This window comes from Canis lupus, chromosome 37 (assembly GCF_048164855.1).
Source record: "Canis lupus baileyi chromosome 37, mCanLup2.hap1, whole genome shotgun sequence".
NCBI classification, from domain to species: domain Eukaryota; kingdom Metazoa; phylum Chordata; class Mammalia; order Carnivora; family Canidae; genus Canis; species Canis lupus.
Genome location: NC_132874.1, coordinates 158,094 through 180,108, shown reverse-complemented (window position 1 = coordinate 180,108; position 22,015 = coordinate 158,094). Strand labels below are relative to the sequence as shown.

The 22,015-nt window shown below is 57.8% G+C and overlaps 1 protein-coding gene across 4 annotated transcripts; it reads right to left on the bottom strand.

Moving 5' to 3' along the window:
• Window positions 1–200: 200 nt before the first annotated feature.
• LOC140626336 (tripartite motif-containing protein 26) lies at window positions 201–21,293 on the bottom strand. Of its 4 annotated transcripts, none has more exons than XM_072814058.1 (8): window positions 21,072–21,293; window positions 8,571–9,035; window positions 7,818–7,913; window positions 6,377–6,607; window positions 3,167–3,189; window positions 2,657–2,772; window positions 2,424–2,456; window positions 201–2,083 (listed from the first exon to the last, which is right to left on the bottom strand). In XM_072814058.1, exons 2-8 carry the CDS (start codon window positions 9,006–9,008, stop codon window positions 1,395–1,397), a joined length of 1,626 nt encoding a protein of 541 aa, XP_072670159.1. In that variant the 5' UTR covers window positions 9,009–9,035; window positions 21,072–21,293; the 3' UTR covers window positions 201–1,394. The 4 variants fall into 4 exon arrangements, with proteins under 4 accessions (XP_072670159.1, XP_072670158.1, XP_072670156.1 ...); XM_072814057.1 differs by lacking the exon at window positions 21,072–21,293 and adding an exon at window positions 20,756–20,937 and having other exon boundaries at window positions 8,571–9,038; XM_072814055.1 differs by lacking the exon at window positions 21,072–21,293 and adding an exon at window positions 20,756–20,937.
• Window positions 21,294–22,015: the final 722 nt, after the last annotated feature.

The following is a 22,015-nucleotide window of genomic DNA, read 5'->3' as shown; positions in this document are numbered from 1 at the left end:
TGCCCAGCGGGAGGAGGCACATGGGGCTCTGGCCTGGGAGCTACACACAGGACAGCCTGTGTGCATGGGGAGGATGGTGGGCCCGGAGCCTTAGGAGGAGTGCAGGGGAGCCCCAGGCTCTGCTGCCCACAGGACCTCACTGTAGCCAGACGAGCAGGGTCCGGTGACACATGAGTTACAATAAAACCTGAGGCCAGCTGCTCAGTCAACAAGTCTTTATTGAGCACCTATGCTGTGCCCAGCACTGCCTTAGTGCCGTGGAGGGTACAGGGCAGGAGACACGGTGTCTGCCCTCAGGGACCTTACAAAACTAGAGGCAGAAGTGGAGGGGTCTATCTATGGCTTGGGCGGCATGGAGCATCTACAAAGTGCAATGTCCAGACACACAGGGCAGGGGACGGGGGACAGGGGTGCCTGGCCTGGAATGGTGCGGATGAGGGTGGCAGGTGACCAGTGAGAGCTGGGAGCCCCTGGGCACAGTGGGCCATGCTCGCGCTGTCCCGGCAGGAAGACCCAGTGAGCTGGGGGCATCCTGCAGGCTTCCATCCCTCTCCCGGGTATGCCGACCCTGTGCACGAAGTGCAGCCACCGCACGAGCTTCCCACCCTAGAGGACCTGACCAGGGCTTCCCAGGCAGGGAGGTTCCCCTGACTGCACATTTGCTCCGGTGTGTTCAGGTCACCCATCTAGGGCAGGACAGTCTGGATTCCCTTTACTGTCTCCCCTCCCAGGGCCCCACCCTCAGGTCATTGATCAGCAGTCACAGGTTTGCTCCGAAGCCACATGCACCCCATCCCCCCCCCAAGACGCTCCAGGGGCTCCTGCCCCCTTAGATGTGGAATGCTGAATGTTCAACCCTTGTCTGGGAGAAGCTCGTGCCTACTCTGGACCTGGCAATCCCATGGCACTCCGGGAGGCTTGTTCAAACAGTCTGGAATCCTCAGTGGATCTCCACTGTGTTCACTTCCACATGTGTGGCTCTGAGTTAGGTGCCAGGGAGGGCAGGCAGCACAGAGGACATGGGTAGGGGCCAGGGGTGAGGACAGCAAGTGGGCCTTCTCAGGAGCAGCCAGTGGCACAGGTGCCAACACAACGCCAACCCGCCTCTTCTTCCACGAAGAGAGTGCCAAGCTGGGCCAAAGGCCATGGGTGGTAGGGACATCCTCATGGGCTTTGGGGTCACGAAGGGTGCAGGGGAGCCCCAGGAGCTGGGGGAGAGCCCGACTTAGCTGTGCAGGTGGAGTAGCACTGGGTAAGCCTTACGGGGCCGCAGCCACTGGGGGCGGATACACCTGCTCTGGGGGCACAGCCAGATGTCCTCTCCCCGTCATGATCCTGGAGCCCCCCAGAGGGGAAGCGTCATTGCTGGGTGTGGGCCGGGGCAGGTGCAGGGCTCAGGGTCGCAGTAGGAGGCGTGTCCCTGGCCACTTGAGCCACAGGAAAGGAACCAGACGCCGAGTGAAGGTTGCCGTGAAGGTGTAGATAAGTTCTTGTGACTCCGCATTGGTGAACGTCACAGTGCCCCCTTCGTAATCCAGGGCGATGCCCACCCGCCGGGGCCGTAGTGCGGGGAAGAGTTCAGCCTCGGGTTCCGTGTTGGCCCAGATGCCCGCGGAGGACAGGCGCAGCGCCCACACCCCATCTTCCGGCCGCAGGGAGACATCCCCCTTCCTCTTCACAGAGTCTCTGGCCACCCCCACCATGCAGCTCTCAAGAACCTCCTCCTCCTCCTCCTCTTCCTCCTCCTCCTCCTCATCCCCCAGCGATTCCTCATCCTCGTCTGTCTCCCAGTCGTCATAGCCATCCCCGTACCCGGCTTCCTCCTCCTCCTCCTCCTCCTCCTCTCCCTCTTCCTCCTCATCGCCCTCCTCCTCCTCCTCCGACCAGCCCTCCCTGTCCACCTCCACCTCCCAGTACACCTTGCCCCAGGTGAAGCCCTTACTGCCCAGCACACCTGGCTCGCAGTCAAATTGCTGGGGGTACAGATAGGCACTCTGGTACAGGCTGCTGTAGGTCACACACTTCCAGTCCTCGGACAGCTGCAGATACCCGCTGGCTGACTGCGGGTCCAGGGTCACACTCACTGTGGAGACAGCACGGGAAGGATGGTGTCACGGGGGGTTGGGGTGGGCCCCAGGAGCCAGGCCATCAGGCAGAGGGGACACGGTGCAGAGGGGCATCAGAGCATGAAGCAGAGGCATCTGGGCAACCTGCAGACCCAGTGGAGGGGCCCCAGGTCTGCAGCTGAGAAATCTCTGCTGCATAAGGGAAGGGTCTCCCTGGGAGCTGTGGGGGGCCATGGGGGACAGTGGCTGGGTCATGGGGGCCTGTGGGGGGCCATAGGGCTGTGGGAAGTCATAGGGGGCTAGGGGGAGGGCGTTCTTCATCACAGGTGGATAGGGAACAGCCCTCTGCACACTTACCCGTCTTGTATTCCAAGTCTCTCAGCAGCTTCCCTGCGGAGAAGGAAAGGACAGCAATGACCCTTGAACTTGGTAAACCTACAGGCTTATGTCCTGCGTGGTCAGGGGTCATTTCTTGCAAGGCAACCCCCACCCCCGCTGAGGTCCCAGGGAGAAAGGAGAGAACTGCCAGAAGATAAAGGTGCTGATCAGGAGCCAACCCCTCCCTGGAGGGGAAGTGAGGGACACCTCACCTTGGAACTCCCTTAGGCCTCGCTGCAGGGACAGAAGCTTATCAGAGAACTCGCTGGTCTTCTTTTTAAGCACCCGAGCAATGGGTTTCCCAATCCAGAACTTCTTCCGAGGATACCTGGGAAGATGACACATGGAACCCATTACTTAGGCCTGTGAGTGTTTCTCTGGGTTCTCACGACAACTATGAAGGTGAACGCATCTGATGAGAACACAGAACAAGGCTGAGACAGTTGACCAGCCAGGACTGGCCAGGGATTTGAGCAGCCACCCCCCACCATGGCACTGGGTGTGTTGGGCCATGTGTCCACCCCCATGGGGTGGAGAACGGTCTCCTTCCAAGAGCAGGGCTCCAGTTCCCAAGGCTGTGCTGTTGCTTCACAGGAGCGAGGCTGGCTGCGGTGAACCAAAGGATGCGGACACATGTGGTACCACTGCTCTGCGTGGGTCAGGGTAGGAAGCCAGGGACACAGGCAGGGGACCGAGGTGCATGCAGAAGGGAAGCCAGTTACCTGTTCAGGAAGTCCCTGGTGTCCTACAGGGGAAGAAAGGACATGCATCAGCTGAGTGGAGTGGGGCCCTGCTCACAGGAGGTGCCCACGGGCTCTGTGCCCGGCGTAACACTGAGCACACGCACAAGTCCCTTCCTTATGGCCTGGCCAGGCACCATGGGAGGTGCCCAGAGGAGGTGCCCATGGTCCTGGAGTGTGTGAAAGCCCCAGGAGCTCCGAGCTGGGCGGTGGTGTGTGTGAGTGGCTTGCCAGGTGCTGGGATGGCCACATCCTCCCCCAGGACCCAGGACTCACAGTGGGCACATGGCCACCAGGCCCAGGACTACATTTCCCAGATGCCCTCAGGGCAGTCTGCTGATGTCACTGAGCTCCGGCCAATGAGATATGGAAGGAAGCCCTGCTCTGACTCCTTTTTTTTTTAATTTATTTTTTATCGGTGTTCAATTTGTCAACATATAGAATAACACCCAGTGCTCATCCCATCAAGTGCCCCCTCAGTGCCCGTCACCCAGTCACCCCCTCCCCCCACCCACCTCCTTTTCTATCACTCCTTGTTTGTTTCCCAGAGTTAGGAGTCTCTCATGTTCCGTCTCCCTTTCTGATATTTCCCACCCATTTTTTCTCCTTTCCCCTTTATTCCCTTTCACTATTTTTTATATTCCCTAAATGAATGACTGCTCTGACTCCTGTAGCTGAGGACAACACCCTTGACGGGGTGACCCAGCCTGGGGGCCACCTCACAGCCAGCTGCCTCTACTGCTCACAACCTTCAGCTGTGTCCCGGAAAGGCACAGAACTGCTGTCCTGGGGTGGCTGGGCCTGTGGGACAGCAGCCAGGAGAGGCCTGGACTGTCAGAGGAGGGGGCAAGAGGTGGGGGCCGCTTGGTCCCCTGGCAAGTGGGCCTCAGCTTAGGTCTGAAGCCACCATGCAACCCTCTGCTCACTGTGGTGCATCCCCTGGCCTGGCTCCAGAGCTTGGGATACAGCAATGAGAGGGCTGGCCAGTGTGGCGGGGACATAGATGGGGTTGGCAGCAGCAAGCACACGCATACATGGAGACACATATGTACACATGCACACATGTACACTCACACGTATGCACACACACACGTGTGCACACACAGCACTCCACTCCTGAGCCGCCAGGAGAAGCACAGGCTCAGGTGTCCAGCGGGGGGTGTCCCAAGCTGCCCTGGGAGAGTGAGATCAGGGACCCAGACAGGGGTTCAGACAGTGTGAGGAAGGCGACATGTCAGGCTCTACACAGGGAGGCCAGATGGGACGTGGGTGTTCCCTGCTCCCCGTGTCTTGAAGCCCTGGCCCAGCACATCCTTCCCTCTGTCCCTGAAAGCTGTAAACCCACAGGCAGCTTCACAGGGTGGGGCAAGAACTCAGAGCCGTGTCTCCGGGGGCATGCTGGCAAGCACCTGGGCCGTGGGGCAAGGGCCAGGAGAGTGTGTGTTGTTGGGACTGTGGAACTGTACTGGCCTTGTGAGGGTTTATGGCTGGGAGGCGCCCAGAGAGGGAGGGAGACCCATGTGGGACCGGGGGGAGGGGTCCAGTGTGGGAACCCAGAATAACCTGCAGTCACATGTATGACCCCAGCAGGAAGCAGCCTGCCCACAGCTCCTGAGGACCCCCCTGCACTCCCAGTACTCTAGGGCTGTCCTCAAACAGGCACTCGGAGCAGAGTGGCTATGGCAAGGGAGCATGCCTGGGTGTGAAAGGAGTGCCCTTGCGCAGGTCCTCCATGGCTGAGCTTGGCCCCCACGGTGGGGGACACGGGCACAGGGTGCCAATCCAGCCAGCCAGGCCTGTCCGGGGGTGGATGGTGCAGCCTGAGCTCCCAGTCCAGCTTCCTCTCCCCTCCGACCACCTCTGTCCTGCTGCCCCTCCCTCCGTCTGCCTCCCTGTGCCGTGCTGCAGGTCACTGTAGGTCGGGGTCTCTGTGACCAGGGTGTCCTCCTGCCTGAGGACAGTCACAAGACCTGTGGGAACACATCAGTGACAACGAAGAGTTCACTGTGTAGTCCCCTTGCAGCAAACCCACCAGTGCCCACACTGAGCTCGTATTGGTTCCCATGGACAATCCCTGCCCGTTCACCACACTACGCCTGCCTCCTACCCTGCGCCTGTACCTCCACCGCCCCCCTGCACCCATCCTCCACGCCGCGCCTGTCCACCACCTTGTGCCTGCACTCCGGGGAGGTCCTCCGTCCGAGTGGCGCTGGAGGCCCTACTGGGGTGGAGGGGGTGGTTCACATGGGGATTTCAGCTCCCACAAGCATCCCTACTACACATCACAATGTGGGGGCCATGGCAAAAGGAGGGCGCGGAGGCAGTAAGTGAATGAGTCACAGTCTGATGCAAGGAACTGAGGGCACACAGTGGCATCTGGAGCAAACAGGGGAGCTAGAGGTACATTTTGGGGAAACAAGGATAAGAACAGGAGCCTATAGGCCTCACGGCCGGGCGATCAGCAATGTCTGAGGGCCCTCGAACCCTGCCCATCCCAACCCCTGAGCCAGAGTGCAGAGCAGGGGTCACAGGCCAAGGTGATCCCTTCCCATAGCTGGACAGCCTGCCCTCTGTGCATCCCTGAGGCTGCCAGCCTGGGACAGGGGTTTCCTGGTGGGGGCCCTGGGGGCTGTACTGCTGGCCTGGGAGGGAGGAAGGTCCAGCACAGCCCTCCAGAAGCTGCAGGACGGAGGAGACGAGTTGCCTTCTAGTTCAAGGCTCATCCCGTCTGAGCATCAAAGCTGTCTCCGCCAGGAAGGGTTCCATCTTTCTCTCTGAGAGTAACTGCACAGCCCTGAGAACACCCGCCCCCATGGCTGTGGCTGTCCCTCAGCAATCCCCCACCCCACAGCACAGCTGCCCCATCTCCAGAGTCAGGAGGAGCAGCTTCCCGGGGACAGTGTCTGCAGTGACCACATGAGTAGTGATGAGAGCATCCACACCTTCCCTTCCACTTTGATGGCACTTTCTAAACCCCCCAACTTTTCTCTGGTGGACCATTTGCTTTGTGAAATGACACTGTGACCATCATGGGCTCAGTCAGCCACAGAAGGACACAGGGCAGGCCAGGGGTCAGGAGAGAGACTGAGACCTGTGGGGCACTCTTTCCCCTGAGGTCCTGCACGCAGACAGCTCTGGGACAGACTCCTCCTGTGCTGGCTGCCCACTGCTGGTCCCAGGAAGGCCACTCACCTGCAGGAGCTCTGCAGCTGGCTGCTGTGCCTTGCCCTCCAGCTCAGAGATGACCAGCGCCAGCCGGGCCAGCTCCCCGACGCCCCGGCTCTTGAACTTTTCCCGCCCTTCTGTGAGCTCCTGTTCCAGCTTGGCCAGCTGCTCCAGCAGATGCCGCTCCCGCTCCTGCAGGAACTGGTGGCCTTGCTCGAACTCAGCCACCACGTACTGCCGCTGGTCCTGGAGCTTCTTCTGCAGGGGGGTGAGGGGGAGGTGATGCTCCTTCCCTGGGCCATGGCCCTGCAGGGTCTGCTGTTGGAGGGGCACAAGGCTGGCCCCACCCCACCCCTCTTCAGGGGCTAAGGGGTGGTATAGCATGCCTGGGCCAACCTGGCCTCACAGGGCGGGATCCTGACCTGACACGCATCCTACATAAGCCTGGGTGCTGCAGGGTCCCCTGACAAAGGACACACGTGCCTGACCCCTGCCCTTGGGGAAACTACCGAGAGTCCCCTCCCCCCTCTGCGGCTTCTAAACTTCCCTGTGGGTATGGGCCAGAGTCCATGACCCTGTGCTGACTCACGTTGGGCTGGAGGTATCCACACAGCATGAGGGCTCACAGGCAGTCCTCGAACCCTTGTCGTCTCCTACATGCCTTTCCCCCTTTCCCAGTCTAATCACTGATGGGCCTGACCCCCACATCCCTCTGACAGTTCCCTGATGCAGACACTCCCCTGGAAAACTGGACACACCTTCCTGACCCACCCCTACTCCAGCACATAGCGTGCAGCCTCTGCCTCCTAGTTGGTGGGGCCCTGGGTGCGGGGCTCAGCAGATACTGCATACCCAGAATGCTGCATGCCCTCATAGGCCTCCCTCGGTTCTCATCCGGGGGCCAGCATCCTCCTTCCACCACCCTGGGGCTCCCCTCCCCAATCAGGAATCCGGTCTCCCTCTGTCTCTGACAGGAAGGACTGAGCCAGGACCACCTCAGTTCCCCATAGAACAGCAGCCACTGGTGAGTTAGAGACGAGAAGGGACCTTAGCTGACATCTAGGCCACTCACTCACACATCAGATACAGAAGCCAGCCCAGGCTCAGGGCTGGCTCAGGGCGTCAGGGCTCAGCCTTCTGGCAGGGTCTCCACTGCTCAGCTTTCTGGCAGGGCCTCCACTGCTCAGCCTCTAGTGTTCAGCCTCCCAGCAGGGCCTCTAATACTCAGCCTCCTGGCAGGGCCTCTACTGCTCAGTCTCCCAGCAGGGCCTCTACCACTCAGCCTCTACTGTTCAGTCTCCCGGCAGGGCCTCTAGTACTCAGCCTCCACTGGTCAGCCTCTCAGCAGGGCCTTTATCGCTCAGCCTCCTGGCAGTGCCTCTACCGCTCAGCCTCCAGACCACTCAGCCTCCTAGCTCCTGCTCCATATGCCAACTGCCTCAGGCTTCTTCTCAACAGCCTCACTTACCAGTGCAGTCAGGATATCCGAATCTCCCTTGGCCTGAAAGCCCTGAATTTTGTCTCTGTCTCTCCTCAGGGTGCTCAGGTGGTTCAGGATTTTTTCCTGTAAGATGACAGGTAGTGGGGACAAGTGGGTGCTCTGGACCTGGGCAGGAGGTGGACATGGGCAGCAGAGAGGTCTCAGCCAGGCCATGGCTCTGGGAGGGTAGTGAGGGGCACCCCTGAGGTGGGGGGGGGGGCGCAGAGCAGGCCCCGGGGTAGGGGACAGAGCAGGTCACGGGGTGGAGGGGGACAAAGCAGGCCCTGGGGTTGGGGGCAGAGTAGGCTGTGGGGGGTGGGGACAGAGCAGGTCGGGGTGGGAGAGGCAGGGACAGAGCAGGTGAGGGAAACAGAGCAGGCTGTGGATGTGGGGACAGAGCAGGTTGGGTGTGGGGGAGGGACAGAATAGGTGGGGGGACAGAGAAGGCCATGGGGGTGGGGACAGGGCAGGTCGGGGTGGGGGGAGGGATAGAGCAGGTGAGGAGGACAGAACAGGCCATGGGGGTAGGGACAGAGCAGGTCGGGGTGGGGAGAGGGTTAGAGCAGGTGAGGAGGACAGAGTAGGCCATGGGAGGGGGTACAGAGCAGGTCGAGGTATGGGGAGGGACAGAGTAGGTGAGGAGGACAGAGCAGGCCGTGGGAGGGGGGACAGAGCAGGTCGGGGTGGGGAGAGGGACAGAGCAGGTGGGGGGACAGAGCAGGCCGTGGAGGTGGGGTTTACCCGGTGGGGCTGGGCGGCCTTGTCCACGAGGACGGCCATGTGGGGCCGGTGCTCCCGAGACTCCCGGCACATGACGCACAGGAGCTTCCCATCATCCTCGCAGTAGTAGTGCAGCTTCTCGTGGTGGCGCTCGCATAGCCTGGCGTCCGGTGGCTCTCGGGCCACGTCTCCTGGTTGCCGGGTCTTGTCTACCTTGAGGCGCTCAATGTTCTCCACTAGGCTGGCCAGCTGCCACACTGGCCGGATGTTCTCCTTCTTGAACGGCTTCTTGCAGAGTGGGCAGACGGGGCGGCCCCCCGACACGGGCCGGACATCTGTGGTGCAGCCACGGCAGAATACGTGGCCACAGTCGATGGTCACTGGGTCCCGCAGGTAATCCAGGCAGATGGAGCATGTCACCTCCTCCTCTAGGCTGCGCAGCGGGGCTGATGTGGCCATGGCGCCCTCCACCCGTGGGTGCTGCTCCTGCTTGGAGACCAGACACGGAGTCAAGAATGGGATGGCGGGGGTGGCAGGTCATTTGAGCCACAGACACAACCCAGTACCTACGAGGCTTGGCCCAAGGCGGACAGGGAGGACGGGAGCTGGCTAGCCACACCTGCACTGTTCAGAGGCACAGGGCTCAGAGAGGGTGCTCTGGCTGCCTGAGGAGCACAGCACCCCCCCCATGGGGGTTGCTGGGGAAGCAGCCTTGCCCAGACCCTGTCCTCCCAGGGCCCCCGCCTTCCCAGGGCCCCCGTCCTCCCAGGGCCAGGCAGCTGCTCCGAGGTCCCAGTCACACAGGATGTGACACATGCCAACCGTCTGCCGGCAACATGTCACAACACACACACACTTGCACCATCATCACTGAGCACAGCACAGACCACACCACCAGTCATGGTGGGGGCACTATGGGCAACAGGCTTCTCTGGGTCTTGGGGCTTCAGGACCAAGGTCACCGACATCCTTAACCAAGACCAGGGCACATGGAGAGCCTTAGCTCTGGCATCGCCCCTGAGAGGCGTTTCCTTGGGCTGAGCTGTGGTTTTGGTTGCAGTCCTGTTCCACCAGCAGTGGGTGCTGGTGGTGTGCAGGGGCAGACTGTCCTAGCAGGCTCACAGAGGAAACCCTGTGGTGAGGCACCCCCGCTGCGAGGTCCAGTGCCTCAGAGGGAGGGAGGAAAGAAGCACGCATGAGAGGACACAGGATGGACTCTGGACCATGTCCCTTGGCAGCAGATCCACCTCCTGCCTGGGGTCAGGAGCCTCCATGCAGCAAATGCCACAGCTGTGCCTGCCGAATCTGCAGGACAGCAGAAACCTCGTTTATCATCCATAAAATGGGGACAGCGGTACTTACTTCATGGGTTGCTATGTGACTGAGTCTGAGATTACGGCAAGTGCAGTGCATAGGGGTGGGGAACTCTAGGACAGGTTGGGACCCCCAGTTTCCAAGTCCCATGAGAGCTCAAACTGGAACACAGCAAGGTGGGAACATACAGTGGCAGCAAGAGAGGGAGTGAGGACAGGTGGCCACCATGCCTCGGGCTCCAGCAAAGCCCTTAATGGCTGGGTACTGGGTTGACCTGGGAGGGCAGCCCGTGACGGGGTGCATGGGCCACATGCGGCTGGAATGCAGCCCCCAGAGCCACGGCTCAGCTATACTCCTGACCATACACGGGGTAAGCCATGGAGTCCCTTCCCTGCTGGGATGCAAGCAAGCAGACATGAAGCCCACAGAGAAGCAACACAGGAAATTGAGTGTAACCTCCAGATCAAGTGCAGGAGCAGAGATAACTGTTCAACAAGCTGCAACACCAGGCAGAAGCGAGGGGTCACTCCACGGCTGGTTGACAGGCACAAACAGCCCCTATGAGGGAGTGATGGGATTTAGCTGAGATGTGAAGGTACCAGAGGGTCAGGATGGCGGCAAGGTGGTAACAAATCCTAGGAGCTGCCTGCTCCAGAAGGACCCGACCACGAGCCGTTGAATCTCAGTGTGGAAAGCAGGTGCTGCTGCTGGGGACACCTGCAGGCTTGGAGCTTGTGGCTACGGTATGTGGCCTCACCTGGCCCAGTGGCTTGCGAGCTCAGAAGCAGAGGCTACGTGTCTGTTCCTGCTGCTGGGACGGCACATGCGATCTTCAGGGCCAAGTGTCAGTGAGTGAGCAGCTCAGCCTCGGCTCCCATCCACGCCATGCCTGACCACCCTCACATACAGCAGGGGTCCTCACAGGTTCCACAGCAGGCTTAGGGCATCATGAGCCCCCTGACACTGTGCGAAAACCATCTCATGTGTTGGATACATGAGCTGTCTGGGGTTACGAGGAACGCTACTGCGCCACCCTCCCCATCACCGACGGACACTACAGCAGGAGGGTGTCGGGGGTCAGGGTAAGTCCCACGTGCCAGGTACCACCAAGCACATAATGGAGACATGCGGGGATCGCCCCAAGCAGTGACTAAGCACGCATCACTAACAGACATACAACCTGGCATCTGCCTCCCCAAACGGCACCACATGGATGACACGACAGTCAGGAGAAATAATCCTGCCAACGCTGTTTGACCCGAAGGGATCTAACCAAGACTTGAGACTTTACTTCCAAGTTATGGAAAATATGACAGATGGAGAAATGACCTGAACCACATCACGGGGAAACAATCAGATAAATTCAGAACGTGGGACGTTCCACGGACAACAGGCCTGACCTTTACAGAAGTCAATGTCATGGGGGCGCCTGGGCAGGACAGTCAGTCAAACATTTGAATCTCAGTCTGGGCTCAGGTAGTGATCTCAGGGTCCAACAATGGAGCCACATGTCAGGCTTCATGCCACGTGCTGAGTCTGCTACAGTCTCCCTCTCCCTCTGCCCTTCCCTGCCTTGCGCGCTCACTTGCTGTCCCTCTCTCTCTCTCTTCCTCTCTCTCTCTCAAGTAAATAAATACATATATCTTAAAAAGCCAATGTCATGAAAAAAAATTGTTCTTGACCTAAAAAGACTAAAGAATATAACAACTAAATACAAATACCTTGCCTGGATGGTGTTTTGTTTTGTTTTAAAAGCTGTAAAAATAGTTTTGGGACAATCAGAAGAAGTCTGAGAAAAGACTGGTTAAGAAATGATGATTAATTTGTAACAGTGCAAACGCCCTGTTATGAATTATGAACGCCCACATTTTGCTGCAGTATTTGGGCCTGCAGACCGTTACTTCCAAGTGATGCAACAAAACAACATACAAAACATACATACCAAATTAGACCTTCTGGGGAGAGGGTCTGTGGTTTCTGTCATCCCAGGAAGGACACGTATGATGGTCTGTAACTACGGTGTTAACCATTGATCAGGAGACCGCAGCGCTTGCACGTGGCAGGGCTCCGTATGTACATCTTGCACGAGCGAATGGCTTCCGAGGACCAGCAATGCTAACCGTATGGAATAGCTGGCTTGCGCACCTGCCCTGAGCAAACGGCATGCGGTCCCACTCGGTACACAGGCTCCGGCCGAGCACACGGCACATGCTGGACACATTTGGGGCCTCAGGTGCAAACCACTGGGTCCGACACCCAGGGTCATGTCTGGACTCTGGAACCCTAAAGCCGGGTGACCAGCAGGATGTCCCTGGGGGCGGGATTCACTTAGGACACATCTTATCTGCAATGGGGGCAGGGGTGCATGACACTGGGGCATCTGGGTGCTGGGGGGCGGAGCACGGCCAGGACATTCTGACCCCTCAGGGAGCACAGCCAGGAAGTCCTGACCCTGGGGAGAGCACAGCCAGGAGTTCCCAACCCTGGGGGGAGGCCCAGTCAGGACACCTCTACCCCTGGGGGAGCACAGCCAGGACGTCCTGACCCCAGGGGGAGCACAGTGGGGACGCAGGACTGGGATGCCCTGGCTACCCTACTACATCTCCGTAAGATGTCAGAAAGCTCAGATGAGACCATCCATATGGAGGCACTCTTTGAGCTGGACGGTGTGGCCAACATGGAGAGGGCTTCAGGGCAGGCCAGACAGTGTGCTCACCACCCACACGTTCAGAACCAGTAAAGCACTGACCGTCCCAGAAAGGCCCCCATGCCTCTGCCCCTGTATCAGTTAACATCTCTGAAACATTCTGGTTATGTCACAGGCTTCCACTGCAGGGGAACGACCCATCTGTTCCACATCTGGCTCTGGGGCAGGATGCAGACGGCCAGCGCTGGGGAAACAAGAAGGCCTACCCAGCTCCTATACCCAAATGAGAATCCTGAAACCCGAAGTCACATCAGGGGTCACCCAATGCCCCATCCCGAGTGCCCTGCTGTTCTTGGGACTCTTGTCAGTGCCTCCTCCTACTGTGGCCAGCAGACTAGCCAGGTGATGTGTGCCACTTGAGGAAGTATCTGGCAGGGTGTGGTGCCATACGCAGCTCTTGCCCAGGAGAATCACTGTCCGTTGCAAAACTAGCAGAAGGAGGAACTGCTGTTGGTATCCACACTGTATGAGCAGACACTCCTCACCCACTGTGGCCCCTGCCCAACAGCAGATGGAGCGCTTCAGAATTCCCGGCCCTGTTTTCTTGACAGCAGCTGGCATCTACCCTGGGAGGTAATATGTCTCCTTCAGCTTCTGCAACTCCTGCTGTCCAACGCTCTCGTCCTGGATGCCAGAGAGGGGACCCAGGGGACACAGGGTGCAGTGGAGACTCCACAGCCCAGTGAGGGGACCCAGGGGACATGGGGTACAGCATGAACTCCACGGCCCACAGAGGGGACCCAGGCGACACAGGGTGCAGTGTGGACTCCATGGCCCAGAGAGGGGACCCAAGGGGCCCAGAGAGAGGACCCAGGGGACACGGGGTACAGCGTGGACTCCACGGCCCAGAGAGGGGACCCAGGGCACACGGGGTACAGCAGGGACTCCATGGCCCAAAGAGGTGCCAGCATGGAGGGACCTGGAGGTACACTCTGGCCTCCAGATTGCTTCTCACAACCACATGTGTGGCTCTGAACAGGAGACCCTTCTTTCTCATCATCAGAAGGCACCTGGCTGAGCACTCTAGTCCCTGGGGAAACCCACTTAATGGGAAACAAGCCATTCTAGAAAGAAAGGTCTCTGACACCACTTACTAACCCAGAAAAGACAAGATGATGTGATGTGGGACTGGTTAGCAGACGAGGGGCTGGGGCTTGCTGATGCCGCAGGCCTGGGCCCCTGCTTATGGCTTGGCTGGGCACCCAGTGGCTGCGGGGCACTGCATTTGTGGGGTCAGGGGTGGATGTTGCTCCCCCAGGGCCAGGCATCTGTGCTGTTCTGAAGGCCAATGAGGCCACATAAACTGTCGGCACCAGGATGCAACATGCTCTGCACAGTGGACAGCCCCATGGGGCTCTGCAGGGGCACAGGGGCAGTGACAGCAGACAGGGGGACAGGACAGGCTTCAACATGCTACAGAGGGGCTCTGAGCAGCAGGTGCCAGAGGTAAACCAAAAGGTCACGACACAGGCTAGATGCCCACCTGTGCCCACCACTGAGGATTTGGCAGCAAACAGGCGTGGTCAGTGCCTACCCTCCCAGAGCTTCTATCAGGTGATGCCACTGAAAGACCCTTTGGAAGCTGAGACCAGAGCTGACTATGGGGGTCACACAGCCCTCAAGGGGGTGCCACTCGCCTCTTCCCCCCACGGCCTAGGTCCCAGCCACGGAGGTAGGCTCTCAGCTCCCCAAACACTAGCCACGTGTTCAGATGCAGTGCCCGGTGAAAACCCCTCTGATGCCTTGTGAGGCTCCAGGGGTACAGTGGAATCTCTCTCCCACCCCCAGGAGGCCCAGCCCTGGTCTGCAGCCTCATTTCCTCCTGCTGTCCACTTAGGCCTGACCCCACAGGCAAACTGAAGCCCCTCCATACCTCCAGCAGGGCCACGCTCCCTCCTACCTGAGCCCTCTGAATATGCTACTCCCTCTGCACTGAGCACCATTCCTCTTCCAGCTGGAAATACCTGCTGAAGGCCATGTCCTCTGGCAATGCTTCCCTGAGCTGATAGGCTGAGACCACATGCTCTGCCACCTGTGACACCCGAAGTACCCCACACTGCTCCTCTCTGCACCCCGAGTCCTGGCTAAGTCATGTAATCAGCTGTTGAACACCAGCTCTTTCTGTCACATTTGCACAGAGACTGTGTCTGCCTTATCCCCAGAGCCCAGCACAGCATCTGGCACAGGGGAGTGATAAACATGGGCTAAGGGAGGTAAAAACAGGACAGGACTGAGCACCTGAAGCACCCAGAGGGCTTCCTACATGTCGGCTGATCCTCGGCACATGTCCTATCTGACACAGTGGTCAGTTACTAAGGAGAGAAGCGATTTCTCCTGCCCCCAAGCAGCACCAACGGCTAGCTGCATATCATGTCAGCCACTCTACACCTTCCTGTACCCAGGGTTTGGCCCCAGGCACATGGACGCTGGGGTGGGAGGCAGGGCTGGGTCTCAGGGAGTGGCTGCTGTGGCAAATGTCACAATGGGGATCGTCCCTGCCTCCCCTCACTCTACACCCAGGTAGGTATGCCTTCAAAACAAGTTTCTTTTCCCTGGTTTTCAGCTTCACGTGGACGGAACCCTACTGCATTTTTCTGCAGGGATGCACATCAACATCATGCTTCTGAGGTTCCTTCCTGTGACGATGAGCAGATTTTGTTCATTCTTATTGCTCTCTGACTATATCATTCTACCTCTGACATATGGGCACACCCTGGAGATCCTGCAGGTTCAGCTCCAGAACACCACAAGCCAAATGAATTTTTTTGTTTTCCAAAAAGTACATATGGAAATTGGTTCACACTATGTTGTAGTCTATGAAGCATGCCATTGCATCAGGTCTAAAAAACAATATACATACCTTAAATAAAAAATACCTTATTGCTACAAAATGATGTCATATGAGTGTTCAGTGAATTGTCATCACAGATCACATCTCACCATGATGGCTGTGATAACAATGAAAAGGTCTGAAATATTGTGGAAATCATTGCAGAGACCCAGAGCTAGAAAAGGCTGCTGTAAAATGGCACTGATGGATGGACTTGTGGGATGCAGGGCTGCTGCGAACTCCCCTTGGTAAAATGTGCAGCATCTGCAAAGCCCAGTAAAATGAGGTATGCCTGAGGGCTGCTTCCGACAGCCACCTGGAGCACTTCCTGTTTGGGACAATCACCCTGCTCTGGGAAGGTCTGTGTCTGTGTGCCCTGGTGCATTCGAGCAGGTCAGGCCACCCACACTGAACCCACGCTGAGGGCACTCACACTGCTCCACAGCCCTGCTGACACCTGCTACTGTCAGCTTTTATGGTATTGCCAGTCAGGAGGACGAGAAACAGACGCTCATTGTTTGTGTGTATTGGTGTTTAATGCTATTAGAGAAGAAGAGGGATAGAAGGGAAGAGGCATGACACAGGCAGAGCGAGCGGCCTGGAGCCCTCCAGCACATAAAGGTAGGAGAGCACTGTGCTCCCTGACCCAGAAGCAAGTGCTACAAATGCTTATGCTTGGGGAGGCGTGCAACTACCTTCCATCCCTCCTTCCTCTGCTAACTCTGCTAGCTTTGGTCCGGTCCTTAGGGCCGAGCTCACCCTCACAGGTGGAGCAAGACCATGAGTCTTGTGCCTCCTGAGCCAGTGCTTGCTTCAGAGGTGAGGATATGACTCAAGTCTGCTAGTCACAAGGAGGCCTAGTTGAGATGGGGAGAAGATTCTGTGGTTTCTTGAGAATCTGCAGGAGGTGAGGTCATATGGTTTAGAGCTACAAGAGTTATTTTGCTAAGCAGAAGGCTAGCCAGTGTGAGAATGGAGCCAACCCAGAAATGAAATGGGAGAACCTGGATCCTGATGGCATCTTGTAAAACCCTGTATCGCCCCTTGAACTGTGCTATCACACAAGTTTATTATGCCCTTTATGCTCAGCCAGCTTGGACCTCTGTGTCAGCCGGGGGGGGTGGGGGGGTGGAGGGAAGGACTCCTGACTGATGTTGCACAGGAAATAATCGAAGGTTACCAGGCTGAAACACGCAAAGAATTTGCGCAAAAAAACAAAAACAAACAAACAAAAACAGCCTATTTATCTAGACAAAGGTAGGCTCCAATGGCAGTTCCAATCTCTGGCCCCCCAGGACAGGCTGGATCTGCAGCCTGCCCTCAGCTGCCATGGCCCCTTCCATGGCTCCTGCAGATACAGACAGAACCTTCTTCTATCCCTGGCCGTTATTCTAACCAAAGCCAAGAATGAGGATCCTGGGTTAGCACCAAAACCCAGATTTTCACCCCGCTGCAGTCAATTGTGCAGCATGGGGCTGGATCCTTGACCTTTGCTCAGCTCAATATTGCCACCAGGAAAACGCGGGCGGGAAGGGACACGTAGGCCATGCGCAGGACAGACTGAAATCGGTCTGGTGGGCACACTATGTGCAACACAAAGTCGTGGCCATTATCAAGAGCCACCAAAGCAGAAGAAGCACAGATGAAATCTTGAGGTCAGGTATCCCCTGCTGTTTTTCGACCATGTGGCTATCAGGGAGGAAAACACCAGTTTTGCAGAGCTAGCTTTTTCGAGATCATAAAGGGAGCCTGGAACTCAACATCGACAGTAGGTGGGACAGAGATACTCTTACCATGCATTTCCCAGAGAAAGGGGGATCTAAGCAACTAGCAAGGGAGTTAAACTTTACATCAAATATAAGAAATCCATGTGCTTACATTTCAGCACCTCTGAAATGTGATCAGTATGATATCATAACTCAACTGGAAAGACATGTTTTCTATGTGGAACATACACAGATGGAGAGCATCTTAGATTTGCTGGAATGTGGCCTATCTCCTACAAAGCACCACCAGTGGTGTCCTTCTAACAGTTCTTGTCCTGTCACTCTCCTGCTTCAAAGCTCCCAGTGGTGGTCAATGCTGTGCAATCTGGCACACCGAGTCTCCCAGCCTGGCCCCCACCACAGCCTCACCCTAAAGCCGGCTACACGGAGCCAGGAAAACAGCTCCTTCCTCAGGGCCCCTGCTCCCCACCCCCTGTCCCTGTACACACTCTGTTTTCAGCACCAGCTCATCTCGAAAGGCTGGAATCAGACCTGTACTGGTGAGGCCCTCCCTGTGTCCATTTCACCCTCCAGCTGACCAGCTCTCCCTGGGTGGCTCCTGCAGCTCTGCATGCATTGCAGGTCGTTGCAGTCCAACCAAGGATTTCACAGTTGACATGTTTACCCATCTCTCCCCAAACAGGAGCTGAGCCCAAGGGCCATTCCTCACCAGTCCTCTTATCTCCAGTGTCTGGCACAAAGTAGGTGGTCCTCAGTGTTTGTGAACCAGTTACCACCTGGCTCCAGAGCACCATCCTCTTCTCCATCCCTCCCCCCACTCTATGCTTCCCTTGTCCACTTCACAATCTTGCTTTTGCAGAATGTGCCCTCAGATTAGATGTTCTAGACCACAGATCGATCTTTCTTTCTTTCTTTCTTTTCTTTCTTTCTTTCTTTCTTTCTTTCTTTCTTTCTTTCTTTCTTTCTTTCTTTCCTTTCTTTCTTTCTTTCTTTCTTTCTTTCTTTCTTTCTTTCTTGATTTTATTTATTCACGAGAGACACACAGAGAGAGAGAGAGAGGCAGACACAGGCAGAGGGAGAAGCAGGCTTCATGCAGGGGGCCTGACATGGGACTCGATCCCAGGTCTTCAGGATCAGGCCCTGGGCTGAAGGTGGCGTTAAACCACTGAGCCACCAGGGCTGCCCCGACCACAGACCTTTCCTAGATACCCCCCTGCCTCCCTCCACACACACTGTTTTGGGTTAAAGTTCAACATTTCATGCCTACCAGTCTGGCGAGTTGTACTTCCTCCTGGATAACAATCAAATTAAGCCTTTACTTTCCAAAGCCATTGTCTTCCTGTTCTGATCCCCAGGTCTAAGTCTGAAGTCTCCTCAGAAAACTGTTTGGACTCTGGACTTCCGCTGTGGTTTGCAATGTTTTCTGGGGTGACCAGCCCTCATCTGAGACCAGCCCATTGCTCCCATGTAGGAAACTGACATGTAAGAAGTCATCCAGTGCTCCTGGGCCTCAGTGTCCTTACCCCTTAAGGACAGAAATAACTATATCTTGTCAGGCTCATCACACTGTGTGAGGTTCATGTGAAGCCCCACAAGTGCTTTCAACAGCAAAGAGCTCTACAGACACTCATGCTAGGAAGAAATGGAGCCAACATGTAAGAGCTTCCAATCATCAAGGCTACAACTTGAGCAATGAGCAACAGCATAGAGTAATATTGGATTATCACCCAAAGTATCACAGCAATACCCACGAGTATGTGCTGATAATAAAGGGCTGAATAAGTCAATCAATAAAGGACAAGAGAGACTAATCTCCATGCAAAGAATTCCAAATAATAAACATAAAAACTTGTCCTCAAGGAGAATCTAGCCCTCCTTGGGTGTGGGTTTCACAGGCACTTCTCTCCAAAGGGTAGGCATGAAAACGGGGGGTGGGGGGTGGGGGGGGACAGAGTAACTTTACAGTGGAGACACCTGGCAAGCACTACATCAGGTGACCACCACCAGTGTCCAGTCACAGGCCGTGCTGACAGTATGTACCCTTGCTGCCATGCCAGGAGCAGGGCCACCTACCTGGGGTGGGCTTAGGAGAAGAACATCCAGGACAGAGGCATCTCACAGCCCGCATGACCAGCATTCCTCCAAACTCTCAGGATCCCCCAGAACAAGCCTCAGCGGATGAAGTGCCAAGCCAAGGGGACCATAGGAGGGCATGCTGACCCCATGGAACCTGGTAACCTGGCCGGGATCCTGACACGGAACCAGTGCCTAGCTGAAAACTCGGTGAATCCCAACAACTATCGGCAATAATCACACAACAGCAGGGGTCCGTTAGCTGTGACAGATGTCTGAAGTAAGGTAACGTGTAATACGGGATAAGGGGCTTGGGGAACTCTACTGTCCTCGCAATTCTGTCCGTAAACCCGAAGTAGAAACAGTCTACTCAGAAGGATCGCGGCACAAGACCCAGGCAGCCCGTTCTGAAGACGGTGCGGGGAGCGCACCCGGGGCTCGGCATGCAGCCCCTACAAGGCCGGGCCGCGCCACGGGTTCCGGGAGGACCCTGGCCATCGGGGGTCACGGCCGGGGGCAGTGGGGCTCTGCAGGGTGCGCCTCCCGCGCGCTGCTCGGCCCCAGGCAGGAGGGCGCCCCCGGTACTACGCGCCCCAGCCCTGCTCGCCCCCTGAGCACGGCGGACACCTGCCGGCGCTCCGGGCGGGAAGGTCAGGGCGGGGAAGCCAGGGCGGGGAAGCCAGGGCGGGCGCCCAGAACCCCAGCGCCCCGCCCCGGCCCCCGGCCCCGCGACTCACCGCACTGCCCGCTCTGGGCCGCGAGCTCCCGGCCGGGGGCGCTGCTCCCCCGCGGCAGCCAGCTGGGGTCGCGTCCCCTCGGCTCTGCCTCCCGGCTCCCCGAGGTCCGCTCCGAGATTTCTCCCGGATCCGCGTCCCGATTGGCCGAGTCCGCACGCCACCGCCCAATGGCAGCTCGAGACGGGCACTACGTCACCGATCACCAGGCAAATCCGCGGGCCTCCGCAGGGGGCGGGGCGGCCGGGGCCGAACGGACGAATCCGCGGGCGGGCGGGGCGCGCTCCCGCGAAGGCCTAGTTGGGCCCCGGGGCCAGACCCCCAGGCTGGCGCCCCCGGCACCCCCCGGCCCGCCCCCTGCCTGGATGGGTCCGGGTGGGCGGGGGCCTGCGGCCGACGGGGGCGCGCCAGAGGCTCCGCATGAAGTAGGGCTCCCTGCCCCCAACGTGGCCTCATTTTGCTTCCTGAACCCGGAAGGTCTTTCGCAAGCACGTACTCGCGGAGAGGGGGGTATTTGCAAAAACTCACGACCGTTTCCGAAGCGCCTGCGATGGCCGAGGAGCTTTCCCTAAAACACCCCGAAACAGGGCAGCACTATTGTGCCCATTGCACAGAAAGGAAAGCAGAGGTTGCAAGAGCTGGGCCCCACGCGCTGCGGCTCTCTCCCTCCTCGTGGCCGCACTGGGGCACTCGGGTCCCCCACCGTTGCCGTGGGGGTCTCCGGCGACCCGGCGCATCCCGGCCGCCATCCTCAGACCAGGCGCTCCCAGGCCGCGCGGGGTCGGAAGCCCGTGGGGCGGGGCTGGGCGCCAGACACTCACCTGCTCCGGGCCCTCGGGGTGGTCGGGGGTCCAGGTGCGGCGGGGGCCAGAGAGCGGGTTCGGGGTCTCGAGCCCTAGAACCCGCCGGGCCCCCGCCCCTCCTGCGGGGTGGGGCAGGAATTCGAAGCGAAAGCAGTGGCTTCAAGGGTGCAGTGGAGAGGGTGGGGCGTGCCACCGCCTTCCGCCTACACTTCGGCCGGCGTCCTCGTCCCCGCCCCCGCCCCCACCCCCGCCTCCACCGCCCCGCCTCACCCCCAACCCCGCCCGGCTTCTCTCCCTTGCTTCCAACTCTGCGGAGGAGGGGTGGGGACCTCACCTACGGACTCGACGCCGGCGGTCTGAGCACCTGCTCTTTTACTTGTTGGTATGGAAGCAAGCGTGTGATTCCCAGCCTGCGCATCTGATCTCTCCCTTCCCTGGAGGGTGCTTGCCCCATTCTGAGGCCATGCTGTACGTCCTGCAGCAGTCCAGGGCCTTGGCCTTGCTATCTCCCTAGCCCAGGCAGAGGCACACCAGGGCCCTGCTTATCTCTGTGAGCCACTTCTCCCTCCCCCTCGGCCTCAACCCCTCGGCCACGGAACACTGGGTCCCAGCTCCTTACTGGCTGCCCATTGGTCAGTCTCCTCAACTGGCATCTAGATGCATCTTCCTATGCCACTGTAAATCAGCTCCCCATCAGGCATCGTTCCCTTTCACTTTATTCATGCATGTGCCAAGGTTTTATATAACCCCAGTGCTCCTCCCATCGTGCCCTCCTTCATGTCCATCCCCCAGTGACCCATCTCCTGACCCCCTCCCTTACAACGACCTTCAGTTTGTTTCCTGTGATTAAGACTCTTTTAAGGTTTGTCTCCCTCTCTGATTTTATCTTATTTCATTTTTCCCTCCTTTTTCTATGATCCTGTTTTGTTTCTTATTTTCCAAATATGAGTGAAACCATATGATAGTTGTCTTTCTTCAACTGACTTATTTCATTCAGTATCATATCCTCCAGTTCCATTCATGTCCATGTAAATGGTAGGTATTCATCCTTTCTGATACCTGAGTAATATCCGTTGTATATATACCACATCTTTTTCCATTCATCTGTCAAAGGACCTTGTGGCTGCTTGCAGTTTGGCTATTATGGACATGGCTGCTATGAACGTTGCAGGTGCACCTTCAGATCATAATCACAAAATGGTGAGCCAGAGCTTGCCATCACTGGCATCTTGATTTTGGCAAAATCTCAACTGCTCATCCTGAGACTTCTGTTGGCGT

What these genes read in the sequence shown, in the direction of transcription:
- LOC140626336 (XM_072814058.1), bottom strand. Translation starts at nt 9,008, where the DNA reads ATGGCCACATCAGCCCCGCTGCGCAGCCTAGAGGAGGAGGTGACATGC. An exon ending in ACCAGGGACTTCCTGAACAG is followed by an intron (nt 2,773 to 3,166) that starts GTAACTGGCTTC and finishes TCATCTTCCCAG; the next exon opens with GTATCCTCGGAAGAAGTTCT. An exon ending in AGGCCTAAGGGAGTTCCAAG is followed by an intron (nt 2,457 to 2,656) that starts GTGAGGTGTCCC and finishes CCTTCTCCGCAG; the next exon opens with GGAAGCTGCTGAGAGACTTG.